Source organism: Rhinolophus hipposideros, assembly GCF_964194185.1.
Source record: "Rhinolophus hipposideros genome assembly, chromosome: 25".
In the NCBI taxonomy this organism is placed as follows: Eukaryota; Metazoa; Chordata; class Mammalia; order Chiroptera; family Rhinolophidae; genus Rhinolophus; species Rhinolophus hipposideros.
The window spans coordinates 26,758,077-26,773,805 of record NC_138071.1 but is presented as its reverse complement, the minus strand read 5'-3'; the positions used below and the strand labels follow the sequence as shown (position 1 = coordinate 26,773,805).

Below are 15,729 nucleotides of genomic sequence, written 5' to 3'. Positions count from 1 at the left end.
AGCTCCCGCTCCCCACATAAGAACGCAGGACGTGGTGAGGCCAAAATGGAACACCCACGGAGCCATAGGTAGGGGATAGTCTATATTCTTGCTGGCGGCTGGGTTGGAGACACAGGTATGACAGGAGCCACACGATTCTCAACCCTCATTGCACCACTTGCAGGCTCAGCCACCATCTTCTTGCTAGCCCCCATTTTTTGGCTAGCGTAGCCACAGCAGTTATATTAGCAGCCAATGGTCCCTGGTTACAGCTGACAGCCAACTAGCCACAGCTGATGGCCATCCAATCACAGTTCATGGCCATTTACTACTCGAGCCAGCACCTTTCCATGTGAGGCCGAGAGCCTGGAAACTGCTTTTTGGGGCTTTGTCCCCACACTCCACCTGTACAGGTTCTCGCCTCACAATCTACGCGACAAGTGTCTTCCGCGAGGGGCCCTGTGCGAGGAACCTGGAGGTGAATGCAATATCCTAGACACAGCCAGAGTCTCTGGACACAGCCAGGGTTTTTCAGGGCACCACCAGCGCTTCTGGGCTCAGCCAGACTTACTGGGCTTTTTAGGGTACCACCAGTCTACCTGGGCCCAGCCAGGGCTCTTAAGGCACTGTCACTCTCTCTGGGCCTCTCAGGATACATGCTGGAACAACAGCGGCTCACAGTCAAGGTGCTTACATATTCTAAATGGTAGCTGGTCAAGACACAAAAGCAAACATCCGCCAGTTCCACTACATGGTGGTATGTTCCCAAACAGTCAAGCGGTCCATTAAATTAGGGATGGAAGGCCATTACCCATAGTCCACAGTCATTCGCCAGGGCTGTCCTGGGGGTGAGGGACGACCTTGACCTCACCCGCATCCCCCATGGAGGACTCAGCAAGTGTTTCCTCCTGGGACTACAAGTCCTGCATCTGAGCTGCCTCAGCAAGCAGTTCCCAGCCCACAGGGCGGCAACAACCTTTGCTTTCTCCGCTTTCTCCGGCCTCTGCTGGTTGGGGAACCGTCCACGTCTTTCCACCCCTCCACGGGGGTCCAGCTCTCTGGCAGCTGCTCCTCCTGGTCTTCCTGAGACTGAGTGTTCACGCACAAACTGCTCCACAGCCCTTCGGAGAGCTTTGGCCGGCACCATACTCTGCTCGCTGCACCATGTGTCACGCAGGGTGTCATGCGGTGTCTCTGCTCCCGCTCCCCACATAAGAACGCAGGACATGGCTCGGCCAAAAAGGAACATCCACGGAGCCATAGGTAGGGGAGTCATACCACTATAATCTCACTGGAGGCTGGATTCACACGACGTGCGACCTGCTGTCCGCTTTGCTGCCAACTGACCGACTCCTCTCGCTAGCTGCAATTCGCCGTGCTAACTGCAATCCGCGCTTGCCAGCCATCATCTTGCTAGCCCCCATTTGCTGCTAGCGTAGCCACGGCAGTTATATTAGTGGCCAATGGCTCACTGGTTACAGCTGACGGCCAACTAGCCACAGCTGATGGCCATCCGATCACAGTTGATGGCCGTTTACTACCTGAGCCAGCACCTTTCCACGTGAGGCCGAGAGCCTGGAAACTGCTCTCTGGGGCTCTGTCCCCACAAGCACAAATAATAAAAGTGGGAAAATGACTTCTCTCGCTTTTACCCCAGATCAGAAATGGAACGCTTGCCTGTCCAGGGTGTGTGTGTGGGCGCTTGTTCCGTGGGAAGTGGTAGGAGTCAGAGTGTTGATGACAGTCCTTGGTTCTTCCAGGCGGCGCCTGTTAGGCTGGGTGGGGAGGGGCGGTGAGCCAGAGGCAGACAGAGCAGCTCAAGGTCAAGGGCAGTGGGTCAGTGGGTACGGAGAGGAAAGAGCTGGAAGAGGAAATAATACTGGGGGGTACAAAGAACACCCCTGTCCAGAAGCTGTGCACCTCAGGGCTGCAAGGAAGGACCTTAGAGTCCACCCATCATTTTAGGGGAAAAAAACTGGATCTTGGAGGTGTGTGACCTGCACAGATATGTGCAGAGTTTACTGGCAGAGCTGGGGCCAGGCCAGGCCCTCCTCCAGCAGGAGGAGAGTCCTGCTTGGAATGAGAACCCAGACAACGGGAAGCCCCAGCTTCGTAATTCTTTACTTTTTTTATACCTAAAATGACCAGAAAGGCTTCTGTGTCTGCCAGGCTAGATGAGTGCACCCGTTTCTCGTCTTCCCAAGGCTCCCCTTGTGTGGAGTGACCTGACTTTGACACCCCTCAGGAAAGGCCTCTAGAAGCAACAGTTTCTGGTCTCCCGAAATTTTCTAGCTTCCTCCTCCTTATGTAAAGCCACTGCGGTCTCTCTCAGCTTTCTCCATTTGCATCTCCACCTGGAAGCAGAGGTGCCACAAACAAAACAACATTCTGTTTTCTGTTGGGGAGGAAATGCTGGGTTCAGGTGGGGAGAGGGTGTAAATCCTCCTTGTCTCTCTGCTCTCACTTCTCTCGGGGTCTTTGTGGTCCTCGGCAAAGAAGGTTTGGGGGACCATTTGTCTCTTTCTACCAGCCCCGAGCTTCTCCTTCTACTACTGCCCCCCCACCCCACTTCGGCAGCTCTGCCAAGCCTGGCATAGGGGTGTCTCCAGCATTCCAAAGCAGGACTTGGAGCTGGGATTTTGGCCCTGTCCTGGGGGAAAGGCATCGCCCCCCACCGCCCACTCCCAGGGTCTGAGGCTCTGGGAGGGAGGAGGCAGAAACATGTATAACAAGGGTGAGCCTCTGCTATGTCCTTGACCCGCAACCAAACACACAGAGACGTCAGGGCAGCCCCGAGAGTGTCCCTGACCCTGTCCCTGTGTTCTAGGGTCTGTGAGCAGCCTGGCTACGTGGGAGACAAATTACGGGAGTGCCCATGACTCAGGCAGAGCCATGTGCCCACCCTGAAGGGAGTGGTCAGGGTCTGCCTCCAGGGCAGTGACCCCACATGACTTTGGGTCCAGACCACCCCGGCATTGTCTGAGCACCGTTGGTCCTACTTTCTGGGGGCCAGTCAATGTGGCTGTTAGCTGTGAGCTAGATAGCGTGCAAAATAAAATGGAGGTTCCCCCTTTTCCATTAGCTGCTGTGCGGGTCCTCAGACCTTCCGGCCCTGTCCTACTGCAGCTGTGGACGAACAGGCCCACAGGCAGGGGGTCCAGCCTGGCCCCTAGGTCAGGGGACACCCCATCCTCCCTCGTTCCCCTCTTCCTGAGCTGGAATGCCTGGCCCCTGCTTGCTTCTTAGCTCCTCTGTCACCCGAGCCCCCAGGTCCCTGACTTCGTGGGTCTCTGTGCCAAGCACCCTAGGGTTCTTGTTCCCTATACCCATGTCCGGCTGGGCACCCTGGCCTTAATGACATTGGGAGCAGATCCCACCATCAAATGTTTGATCATGTTCGGATATTAAACAGCCTGTCAAGTTAATTTAAAACTCTCATCCGACATCCAGCTCAAAGATTTTCCTCCCAGTTCAGCCTGATCCCTGGTTCAAGGGTCCTGTCTGGGGATGGGCAGGGTCTGCTCTCCATTCTTGCCTCCCTTCCTGCAAACGGTTGGGGAGTCCGGGCAGGGGTGTGAGGGGGGCTGAGAAAAACTGGCCCTGCTGGTGAAGTCTGTTCTTGGGGTCCATAGGCAGTGAAATCCCTTAGGCCGAGGACCAGAAGTGCAGTGAGCTGGGTGGGAACCCTCTCCCGCAGGGTGGGGGTCACCTCTGGAGAGAACAAGGAACTCATGGTTGGGCCCTGGGAGCCTGTGATGCCCGAATATGTCAAGGCCTCGCAGCGCACCCAGGTACTCTGTGCTTCACATTTTCAGCTTTGGGCTTTACCAAAGATTGGGACACTGCCAAAGTCCCATTCAGGTACCTGTTTTCCCTTTCTCATCCTTCTTTTTAATTAGCTACCCTAACAGTGAGATGTTAGCCATCTGCTCAGATTATGGTCAAGTCTAAATCTGTTTAATTACTTCTTGGCAATAAATTGTTCCTGCAGTGACCTGACCTGCCAGTCCAGACCTCCTGCCGGGCCACCAACACTGGACACTCGGCTGGGTGGCCAGCAGCCAGGTCATTTGGGTGTGACTCTCATCCTGACACTGCTTCCCTCTGGTTGACATGGATCATTTATGGATACAGCCAGGAATTCCAGTGTAGCAGCAGATATCTTTGTGGCTTGGGGGCACATATTATTCTTAATTCTAGATCCCATGGAAGGATGTAAGAAGTAACGAAGAGGGTTTACATGCTTTACCCCAGAGCAAAAAGGCACCCCCTTCCTTTTGTTTTCTTTCTTTTCTTTTTTTTAAAAAATATAACAGCTTTATTAAATAAAATAAAAAATAAATATAATTCATGTACAATTCATCCATTTAAAGTGTACAGTTCGATGGTTTTTAACGTATTCACAGAGTTATGCAACCATTGCCACACTGAATCTTAGGACATTTTTATTATCCCAATAAAAAAATCCCCTGTAACCATAAGCAATCACTTCCGGTTTCTCCAGCCTAAGGAAATCACTACTCTACAGAGTAGGGAGGGCCAAGGCTGTACCATTTTACATTCCCTTCGGCAAAGCATGATGGTTCCGGTTTCTCTGTGTGCTCACTTGTTATGGTCTATCTTTTTGATTACAGCCTTCCTAGTGAAAGTGAAATGGTTTCTTTGTGGTTTTGATTTGCATTTCTCTAATGAATAATAATGTTGAGTATCTTATGTGCTTATAGGCCATTTGATACCTTCTTAGGAAAAATATGTATTCAAGCTCTTTGTCCAGTTTTAATTGAGTTATTTATCTGTTTATTATTGCATTGAAGTGTATGAGCACTCCCTCCCTCCCTTCCTTCCTTTTTGGTTAACCTGTGGGTTAATGATAGAATTTACCAAATGTTAGAAATGATGTCAGGAAGTGGGATGCTATTAATAGGTATGCTAGCTAATGTTGAAGACACTCTTGTTAATTAAAGGAAAATATGATCGGAAAAAGAAAATAATTTTTAAATTAAAGCACAATAAACAGCTTCTCAGTGAGGCCGAAGGTTCAAAGTAAAATGTTTCAAAGAAAATCCATTTCCTGGCTCCTCTTTACAAGAAGTTATCGTCTACTGAAACTTTTTTGTTTAACAAGATTAGACTTCCCCCCCCCCCAATGCTAAAAGATTTGCTATTTCCCTTTTCCTTTTATGGACATTCATAATCCTTTGTCTTTTAGTAGTTTCAAAGCTTTGAAACAATGTTCAGATAATGAAAAAAAAGTTTTTAAATATTACCATAAAAATTGTTGATGTTTTAAATATTGTATCAGTTGTTATAAAAGTGCTTTGTCCAAAGCCTAGAGTGTTTATCTTAATGGTATTAAGAAGAAAGCTTTAAGATTCATCTTCTTACTGCTGTAAAAATAACAGCTATTCAGACAGGTTTGTTGGCTTAATCGACATCCCTTGGACACCAAGGAACCCAGAAAAATCCTGACCCAGACCATAGCCACCCACACGTCCCCACAGAGTAAGGTGATAAGGTCGAGAAAACAGGAGCAATGACACATGCAAGCAAGGTCACATGAATTGTTAGCTGGCGGTGCGCCCCAAGCCTAGTGAGGGACCCCACACAGCTTCCCTTTCAGGGAAAATAATGGGGGGCTGCACTGTGTGCCTCAAGTCTGAAGCCCAAGCTCAAGTCTCAGATGTTCCCACCAGCTGGATGCGTGGAAGGTAGAGAAGAGAATGATGACGAGTGTGCTGGTCTGCCTACCCCCGACACCAATTCAGGAGGATGATGAAGAACAGGAATGGGAAGGTTGGGCCAACTCCCAATGGGAATGACACTAGCTCTTCATTCCAGGGCAGAGTGTGATGGGAAGCAGAAGGGGGGGTTGTGTCTGGGGGCTGAATCTCCCCCCCATTGCTTCCTCTTTGAGAACAGAGTAGAAAGTCTGGGGAAAGGTGGCGATCCAGGGGAAGGTGGCTTCTCCTCCAGCTTGCATTCTCCATGTTTCATTGTCCCTTGTTAACCTACTCAGGTTGGCAGCGACGTCAGGTTGACCAGTGGAGTGGCTGCTCCTGTGGCAGGGCTGCAGGAGAGTGGTTACTTCTGTCACTTCTTAGAGCCACTTCTGTGATCCCTGTCGTGGCCCCTGGGTGAGCTCCTGGGACCAGCAGATGGGTAACGTGCGTGTCTTATTACCAGGATTCCCGATTAGCTCCCTGTAAGCCCACATTCCATCCAGTCCTTTCCCATTATGGCCAACGAAATAGTCATGGCAGCTGTGTGTCCTTGATGCTTAAGCTATTTGGAGATGGTTTTGTTACTTCGACTAAAGACAAGAGGAGACTAATCTACAGAACTGAACTAATTCACTAATTCAACAAATAGTGCTTTCCTGTCTAATAGGAGAAGCATTTGCACTTTATGATGGGCGCTCTTTCCTGCAAACGTGTTGCTTGCCCTTCCCATTTAGAATTGAACCACTGGGGGCGGAGGGGGAGGGCTGAGACAACCCAGGAGGTTTGGGAAGAGAAGGGGAAGGCACAATCTTAGAGGGCCTGAAGATGGAGAAACAGAGAGGGCAGGAAGAAGGAGTGAACCATACAGATAAACACGTCAACGCCTGGGGCTTTGGGGAAAACACTCCCCGAAGGCAGGCAGGCACTCTTGTCTTCAGCCTTCCATCCCTCCCGGTCTTCGCCAGGTGCTCCTGTCTGAGCCCTGAACGTGAACCCAGGGATGCAAACCTCAGGGCGGCCTTAGGCGCTGGGGGGGGCGGGGAGTCGGGTGGGGAGTGTAGAAGCGCAGCGGCGCCACCTAGTGTCCAGCCGGCGGCAGCGCCGGGAAAGCTCCGCGCTTTTCCCACCAAAGGAGCAAGAAGGGGAACCTAGAAAGAATAGGTCTTCAGTGCCTGGAAAGCCTTGCTAAAGGGAGGGCGTGGAGATGCTGAGGAAACCAAGCATAGCAAGAGCCTGAGCCCCATTTCTTTTCAAGTTTGACGTAGGCCCTTGAATTCTTATGTGTTCTTATAAAATATGGTTATTTTGGTGCCCGAGATTTTAATAGTGCTTCCGTTCTCTCTTTCCTTCTGCGTGGTCTTCATTACTTTTAGTAAAATAGTAATTGCTGGGTTATTGACATGCAGGGTTTTGTTCTTAGGATCCTGCTCTTGAATTTGGAAGCGGAGAGTTGGTGAAAGACTCCCACTGCAATATTTGTTCCTGCCATATCCCTTTCTTTTTTAAAAGTTAATTTCCTTCATTTTTATTGCGGTGTAATTGACGTTACTTTGTGTTAGCTTTAGGTGTGTGACGTGATGATTTGATAGATGTTATGTTGCACAATGATCACCACAGTAAATTTAGTTACCCTCCACCATCTCACGTAGTTACAATTATTTTTCTTGTGATAAGTGCTTTTAAGATTTGCTTTCCTAGCAACTTTCAAGTATATAATACAGTATTGTTAACTACAGTCACCAGAGCATATTCCTCCTATAACGGGAAGTTTGTGCCTTTCAACCACCTTCGTCTATTTCTTCCAACCCCACCCCGGCCTCTGGCAACCACCGGTTTGTTCTCTGTTTCTATGAGTTTCTATGAGTTTTCAAACAATTTACAGAAAAATGCATAAGAAACCTGAAAAAATAACAAGAGTTTTACAATATCCTTTTCTTGAGGATATATATATATATATATATATATTCACAATATATTTTGAAGTAATTATAAACTCACAAGGGACAGCAGAAGTAGTACCAAGAGTCCAAGTACCCCTCCCCCCGATTTCCCCATTAGTGACATCTTATATAGCTGTGGTACAATAACACAACCAGGGCTTTGGCACGGGTACATGGCTGTGAACTAGACTACAGAAGTTACCCAGTTTCTACCTTGTTAATCTCAGCTGTAGGCTTGTGTAACCTCCACCACATTGAAGATACAGAATTGCTCCATCACCACCAAAGAACTCCCGCCTGCTACCTCTTTTATTCCCATCCCCCATCTCCTTCCGATTCCGAATGAGCTTTTCTCCATCTCGGTGGTTTTCTCATTTCGAGATGCTGCCTGAATGAAATCATAACTGGATGTCACATTTTGCGATTGACTTTTATTTTCCCACTAGGCGTAATGCGTGCTGAGGCCCCACTCAGGTTGCTGCCTGTATCAGCACTGCATTCCTTTTTACTGCAGACCAACCGTCTATTGTACCACAGCTTGTTCAACGATCTCTCCACTGAGGGTCATTTGGGTCGTTTCCAGTCCGCTATTATGAATAAATCTGCCGCGAACATTAGTGTACAGGCTCTTGTGTGAACATAAGTTTCCATTTCTTCGGGCTAAATGCCCAAGAGTGTGATTGCTGGTCATGTGCTAAGTGCATATTTAGTTTTATCCATCTTTCTAAATTATGTATTAGAAATTTCAGACTATGGGATGCGGAATTGGAAGTGGTTCCAGGATAGTGAATCATACAAGCAAAAGAGCAGGTCACTTATCACACGTGCAGTAGCAAATTAAACATCTTGCCCTAACTGGGAGAGCAGAGCAAATTTAAGAGGAGAGATTAATGAGACAGTTAATATATGTGCTCTGAGAAACCACTGGTAGCTGGCCAAGACTTTAGGCTTAGTCCGTGAGGAATGTCCATTAAACTAATCATGTCTTTTTAGCAAAAAAAGTTTACTCCCGTGGTAACTTAGGGTTAAGTGTCTAATTGCTCCTATTTGCATAAGCTTGAAGTTAGTTGAAACATTACGGCAACGGGCATATTGATTTAGCAAGTATTTATTTCCTTTTGGGAGGCATAAATGTTTTGAACGTCATATGTGATATTGCTATATTGCTCTGAGAAATAGCCCAGGAAGCAGCCTGCCTCTCTGGGGAATGGCTGGGGTGAACCGTGTGTGCAGGCAGGGCACATGGCCTTAGTCTGGAGAGCTCTGTACTTAGTTTAACTCTCTTGTGATCATCTTGAAATTCTTCATTTTTCAGCCAGGGGCCCGCGTTTTCATTTGGAGCCCACAAATTGTGTCGCTGGTCCTGGTGGACAGTAGTTCCCAGCAAGCAAAGCTGCTCGCTTGAATGTAAGCTGAGACCTGTCACACATTAGGAGGACACCTGGCTGGTTCCAGAGGGTGTGCAAGTCAAGAGGGAAGGTTTAAGGGCACACAAAGGCAGAGGGGCATGGCAGTGGGGGCAGCTGGGATGTTTAGGCCAAGGCCAGCAGTACACTCTTGATGAACCAACTGAGAGCCCCAGGGTTTTGTTTGGCACCCCTCTTATGGGGGTCCTCCAGCTGTAGCGACCTTATCCTGTTTGTGGAGCCTTCAGGCCCTGCGAGTGCTGGAAAGTTGTCAAGCCTGGCCCCTTGGCTGGCTGGGCGGGCCACATCATCTAGCTGGACTTGGGGCTTCTTGGGGGCAACTGTGTTTTCAGAGGATCAGTCAGGAGGCTCATGAGGATTTTGGAGTCTCCCTGTCTTGCGTCAGGGTTGGGGCTTGGGTAGGGACGCTGGCTACTCTCCCTTCTGTGTCCTGAGGAGGTGCCTGACAATGGGCCACCTTCCCTGCCTGGGGTGCTGCACACTTGAGAACGCTGGGGTGGCACGTGAGCTGTTGGTAAATGTGTTTACAAAGGCCACACCAGGATGACATTTCTTGGGGCCACTTGCGGCTCTAGGGTCAGACCAGACTTCTGGTCTCTGAAACAAGACGACCATCAGAGGGAAGTCACGTCTGCACTATAGCACCCTCACGCTGCACTGCACTGACTTCCTGGCCTGTCCCCCCAGTGTGACCATGGGTGTCTTGACAATGGGACTACATATTCCTCATCTTTGCATTCTTGGCAAGTCATATTCTGGGGTTTTCATTGTGCTTAAAGAAAGGAGGAGCAATAATAGAAATGCTGGGAAGTAGACGCCAGGGACTAGATGGGAATGTTGGAAAGTCGTCACCTGAGAGGACCACCAGGGACCTGGAGTTCCTAAGAGAAGGCTCTGAATTCTCTGGGGTTCTCGGGGCTGCTTTCTCAAGGGTGAAGATCAGGTTCTTTTGCCATCTTCATAGGTGGGGAGATGGTGCTGTCGGAGCCAAGGGAATGGCCAAAATCATGACTAGGGCCAAGGGCCAAAAACTCAGCAGGGGGCGGGGCGGGGAGAAGGAGGGGAGAAGGAGGGTAAGAGGAGTAGGTGTAATTTGGTATTTGCATTTCCTAAGCTGCCGGTCACTCAGTCACTCAACAAGCACAGCTGAGTACCTGCTAAATGCAACACACAGACATACTATGAAAGACAAAATATGATGGTAGCAGGAAGCAGGGCCTCTGGGCGATGACGGTGGACCCTCCACATGGGATTAGTGCTGTTATAAAAGAGACTCCAGACGGATCCCTCACTCTTTCCCACATGTGAGGACACAGCCAGAAGTCAGAAGTCTATGACCCGGAAGAGAGCCCTCACTCGCCTATGCTGGCACTTTGATCTTGAACTTCCAGCCTCCAGAACTGTGAGCAATGAACTTCTGTTTATAATCTACCCAGTCTGTGGTACTTTGTTATAGCTGCCCGAAGGGACTAAGACATACAGGCCACCAATTTGATTAGTATCTTGTATGTCTTCCTAAGGTTTTTATAAATAAATATAAATGTCTATATTTATAAAGAAATATAAATGTGTTTGTATTTACATTTACAAATAAATATATATCCTCTGTTCTCTTATACAAGAGTTAGCACATCATATATATATTGTGCTATAACTGTTTTCTTAGTGTATCCTGAAGGTTTTCTGCCGTCAGTACAGAGAACGTCCTCATTCATATGTTTCTTTTACGGTCACCTAGGACTGCTCTGTGTGGCTGTACAATAGTTTATCCAGAGCCACAGGGCTCTGCCTGGATGGACATGGGGATTGTTTCCAGACTTCACTATTATAAACAGTGCTATGGCGAATCACCACGTACATATATTTTTTTTCTGTGTTTGTAGGTCGATCTCTGGGATAAACTCCTAGACATTGGACCAGTGAGTCAAAGGGTAAAGGTGTTGACGGTTTTGCTAGAGATTTCCATAGCGTTTTCCTGTGCTTGCTTACCAATCAGTGGCATAGGGGAGTTCCCCCACAGACTCTCAAGCAGGAGCTGTCAGCCTCAGATTTTTAAAACTGATCTGATGATAAATCTAGTATTTCAGTGGGTGTCATCTGCCTTAGTAATGGAGGTCTTTCCCGGGGTGGAGTAGACCAAGGTGAACGGAGGACAGGCCATGAGCTTTCTCACCTGTGGGTGACTCACAATGCATGGCCTGGTTTGTGGCCTTGCCTGCTGTGCTTTCCTGACAAGAAGCAACGCTTGGAGTTCCTGAGGGGTTTATTATCTGGGTGGGTGGGGGGGTGTTCAGACTTGTAGGTAGGACTTGTAGGTAGTTAGCTGGGGGCAGGGGAACTTCACACAGGCCTGTAGGTCCCATTGTAGCTAAAGGGGGCTGGCATCAAGCAGCTCTCTTCCTCTTCAGGGATCCAGCGCTCGACATAGTTGGGGCCATTGTCCCGAGGCCACACGATCACGGTGTCTCTGGATGCCAGGGATGGGTCCTCTGGGAAGAAGTTGAAGGGCCGGAGCAGGAAGCCCACAGAGTTTCCTGGAGTGGTCGTGTTGGGGATGTCTTCTGAGTGGGGGATGTGCAGAAATCCCACTGTCACCCAGGCCACCAAGTCCTGTGGGAGAGAGGGGTGGGCAGTGCTGAGGCAGCTCATAGAGACAAGGGGTGGGCAACCTCCCCGAGCCCCATTTTTAAGGAATGGACAGGTCTGGGGAGCTCTGAGCTTCCTCTCCCAGCAACAAGTCGCCACTGGGCACAGGTCCTGGGACTGAGCTGGGGCTGGAAGGAGGCGGGGCCAATACCTCATCTTCAATGTACTCATTGTTGCGAAGAAACTCCTCAAAGACCACAGGCGGGTCCCAGGGGTCGTTCTGGTTATACAAGCTGCTGCTGTACAGCTCAGACTCCCGGTACTTGGTCACTGCCAGGGGGTACCTGCCGGGCAGAAAAGCCAGGTGAGTCTGGGCACTGTGGGGCGGCAGGGCTCCCAGTCCCTCCCAGGGAAGATCTTCAGGGTCAGTGATGGGGGGAGTCACTGCTTTCCAGATCATCTCCTGGGAGTCAGACTGACCGGCTGTCAACTGGGGCTCCGGGGCTCAGAACGGCCACTACTGCCCCTCTCCAAACACAGAATCACACCGTGGAACACACACACACACACACCCGGGCACACCCCCACATACACTCAGAGTCTCAGAGACAGAAACGCACACACAGATATACGGAAGCACAGGGACACTGAGGGCCTCCTCACCTGGCCCAGGTGACAGCCCGCTCCTCCTGCAAGCCAGGGGGCAGCACTTGGTCTGCCATGGAGTGGATCTGCAGACGGTAGCTGCGCTGGTGGCCCCAGGCATTCTTCTTGGGGCTGGTGAAGAGCAGGTACTTGGGCAGAGTGTGTCTGAAGGGGAAGGCCGCCTGGCGCTCCCGGAAGTACCTGGTCTGCTCTAGAGTTGGCTGGACCAGGTGGTGTGTCGGGCTCCAGGGGTTGGTGATGTTTTCTAGCTTCATCCGCAGGGTCTGGAAGCTATTCTTGGTGCCTGCAGATGGGCAGGGAGATGGAGAAGCATCAACCCCGTAGACTGAAACACACTCCTTTTGCTCTGGGATCTCCATCCCAGACCACATGCAACAGCAAACCATCATGGGTGAAGGGCATGTTGGAGGTCCACACTGAGCTAGCTTGGGGTGGGAGGAAGGGATTGAAAAGAGAAACGACAGAGGAGCCAGAAGACAATTTAGTGTCAGTCATGGCAGCTGCAATGATTGATCTATTGTGACTCTGGGCAGTGCCTCTTGAGGCCTGTGCCCCAAGCGTGTGGCCTGCAGCTGCCGTCCTAAAGAAGGGGAGGCCTGGCCCTAGTGCCCTCTGAGCGCAGGGGTGCAAATGCGGCTGAGCAGGTTGGGGAAGCCACTACCTGGTCCTGGGGGCCTGTTCTGTTGTGTGATTTGATGTCAGGCCAAATCCTTTCCTTGAGTCTATGCCATGGTGACACCATTAATCCAAGAGACACAATGAGTATCCCGGATGACACTGCGTTCACCTCAAAGTGCACAGGCAGCAGGCACATTTCTTACATTCCTAGGCTTTTCCCCCTCCCCTGACCCGAGTGAGCGAGCATACCTTTCTGCCCAACCTCCCTCTAGGGGGTCAACACAGCCCCAGGGCAAGGACAGGGTCCACGCGGCCACATCCAGGGCGATACTCGCACTATTCGCCTTCACCACTTTTTAGGGACACAAGGATTCCAGCCCTGCAGGTTTCAGCAGCAGGCTGGGCAAAGGCTCCTGACCTTATGGCTCCAGGGGGGTAGTACCATCTCCGGAGAGTGGCGTCAGTGCTCAGACGTGCGTGTTTGGCCAGGAGGGTGGTTCCCAGACGAGCCCTACCTGCCACGTCCAGGTCGACGCGGTAATGCATCAAGTGAGTGTGCATGTTGCCGATGAGGTGTGTGTGCAGGCGGGTCCCGTAGCGCAGCCCCTCGGGGGTGTAGAAGGTGGCGTGGACGTAGCCAGTGGCATGCACCTTGGTTTCCATCACCCCGTTAGGGTAGAAGATGAAGTCCCAAATGTAATCATAATTGTAGACTGTGGACGTTGTTCGCAGCACCAGCACCTGGCCCTTGAGCCCTGCATAGAAGTTGAAGCCACCGCTGAAGTTGGAATTAAAGTGCCGTCGGAGAGGCACCTGCGTGGGCATCTCGAAGAGACAGAGGGCTTGGGGGTAGTGGACGGGGTCGTCAGTATCGTAGTAGTGGAGGGCATCCAGGAAGGTGGCCGTGTCCGGGCAGTCGATGCCAGGGGCCAACTCATGAGTGACGGTGCCCAAGCCCCAGCCCACGTCGATGTACTTGGTCTGACTGCCCGCGGGTGTGTGGCCGCCGTACAGAGCCACGGCCTCTTGCACGCTCACCTCATAGGCTATGCGCTCCCCCCCAAACTGCACGTTCAGGACCTGCAGCCCCGACGACCGCAGCCTGAAGGAGAAGCCCCAGCCCCCATAGAGCACGGTGTTGCCCTGCAGCTTGTAGCCAGGGCCCTGGGGCTGGACCAGGCGGGGGCCGTGCCCCGTGATGGGGCTGGGGAAGTCTCCGCGTGGCTGGTAGGAGGAGAAGACGGGTGGATCCTTCATGCTCTCTGCCCCTTTCCCCTTGGGTAGTGGGTCCTCCAGAACCACCACGTCCACCTCTCCATTCTTATACTTTCGTGCCAGTTCTTCCGGGCTCCGGTAGAACTTCCCGTTGTACCAGACCTGCTCCACGGTCCAGTCCTGGGTGTTTGTGCTGCTGTGGTCTAAGAGGAGCTCCAGCCCAGTGGGGTGCAAGAAGTAGCCCTCTACATAGCGCTGTAAAATAAACCAGCTGCGGCGCTCGCCGGAGGCCAAGCCCCGGGGCGCCACGTCTGTGAAAGTCAGGCATTGAAGGTGGCAGTTGTGGAAGGAGAAACCTGTGGTGGCAAGGAAAAATTGGTGCAGGGGCTTGGTGGCTTCTTGCAGGGCGTGGTGCAGCAGGCCATACTCCACGGAGGTGATGGGACGGGAGGCCCAGGAGGCCCGGTGCCCAGGCCTGGGGGGCAGCTCGCGCATGTAGTGGGGCTGTGGCAGGGGCCCCACAGCAAACTCGGTGATATTGGGATGCTCCTGGGCTCCGAAGAAGATGATGACACGTGCCTCCCGAATGGGACGCCTTTGACGGTTGTCCAGAAATTTCAGCACCTGTTGCTTCTTGGGCAGCAACATCTCAATGAGGAACACAGAGTTCTTGGCGATGGTCAACGCTCTGGAGGACTCCAGCCTAAGCTCCTTCCGGGACCAGAGGAAGCTTCGCACAGCCTTCAGCTCGTGGGCACTCAGGTCTGCGAACACACTGGCCTTGCTGTGTGGGGTCCATGGGGAATGCTCAGCCATGGCCAACGCCTGTAGCATCAGGGCGGCAGCCACTGCCCAGCCAAGGGCCAGGGTCTCTCTCCCCATCGCTCTGGAACACAAAGGAGATGAACTGAGTTGTTTTATGGGAACACATGGACTTCCGCCAAGCTGGGACTGCCATGTCTTGTGGCCCCGTGGTTTTTCTACAGACCCAGCTTCCTCACTTGGTCCACCCCTCCTTCCTGGGGCAGCTGGAGACCCATGACGTTCCCAGCGCTGTCCCATCCGTGTTAATCTGCGCTCTCCTTGCTTGTCTGTGAGCCTCTTGCAGTCCTGTGGATTTTCTTACCAATATCAACTCCCCGTTTTCCCCTTGTCAGTGCATTATCTCAGCACGGCTCTTACCTCTGCACTTTAGGTTACTCAGCCAGGGCCTGTCACTCACAGCACCGTTCCAAATGCCACAGAGCACTTCTTGTGTCCTGGGTGTGGACGAAAAAGGGGCCCTGTAATAAATCGTAGATCCCTAACTAGGCAGGCCATGGGGGGTAGTTACCATATTTTGCTGTGTATAATGAGCACTTTTTGGCTCAAATTTGTGAGTGAAAAATAAGGATGCGCATTATACATGGGTAGCATTAATTCATATATATGTGTTTTTAATTCTTTTGTTTATGCTTATGAGTTAAAAGTGTAACTCGAGAAATCAATCACGTTATCCTTATACAAAATAATACCCTAAAATACCATCATCCGTTTTGTTGAACTTGTGATGAACTTGCCACGGCAGAGTTCTTGGCC

General features: G+C 51.1%; 1 protein-coding gene across 1 annotated transcript; it reads right to left on the bottom strand.

Moving 5' to 3' along the window:
- Positions 1-11,406: 11,406 nt before the first annotated feature.
- On the bottom strand, positions 11,407-15,033 carry AOC1 (amine oxidase copper containing 1; the record flags this gene model as incomplete). Its single annotated transcript, XM_081038661.1, has 4 exons — positions 11,407-11,676; positions 11,864-11,996; positions 12,316-12,601; positions 13,452-15,033. 4 exons carry the CDS (start codon positions 15,031-15,033, stop codon positions 11,407-11,409), a joined length of 2,271 nt encoding a protein of 756 aa, XP_080894787.1.
- Between the last annotated feature and the right edge of the window lie 696 nt (positions 15,034-15,729).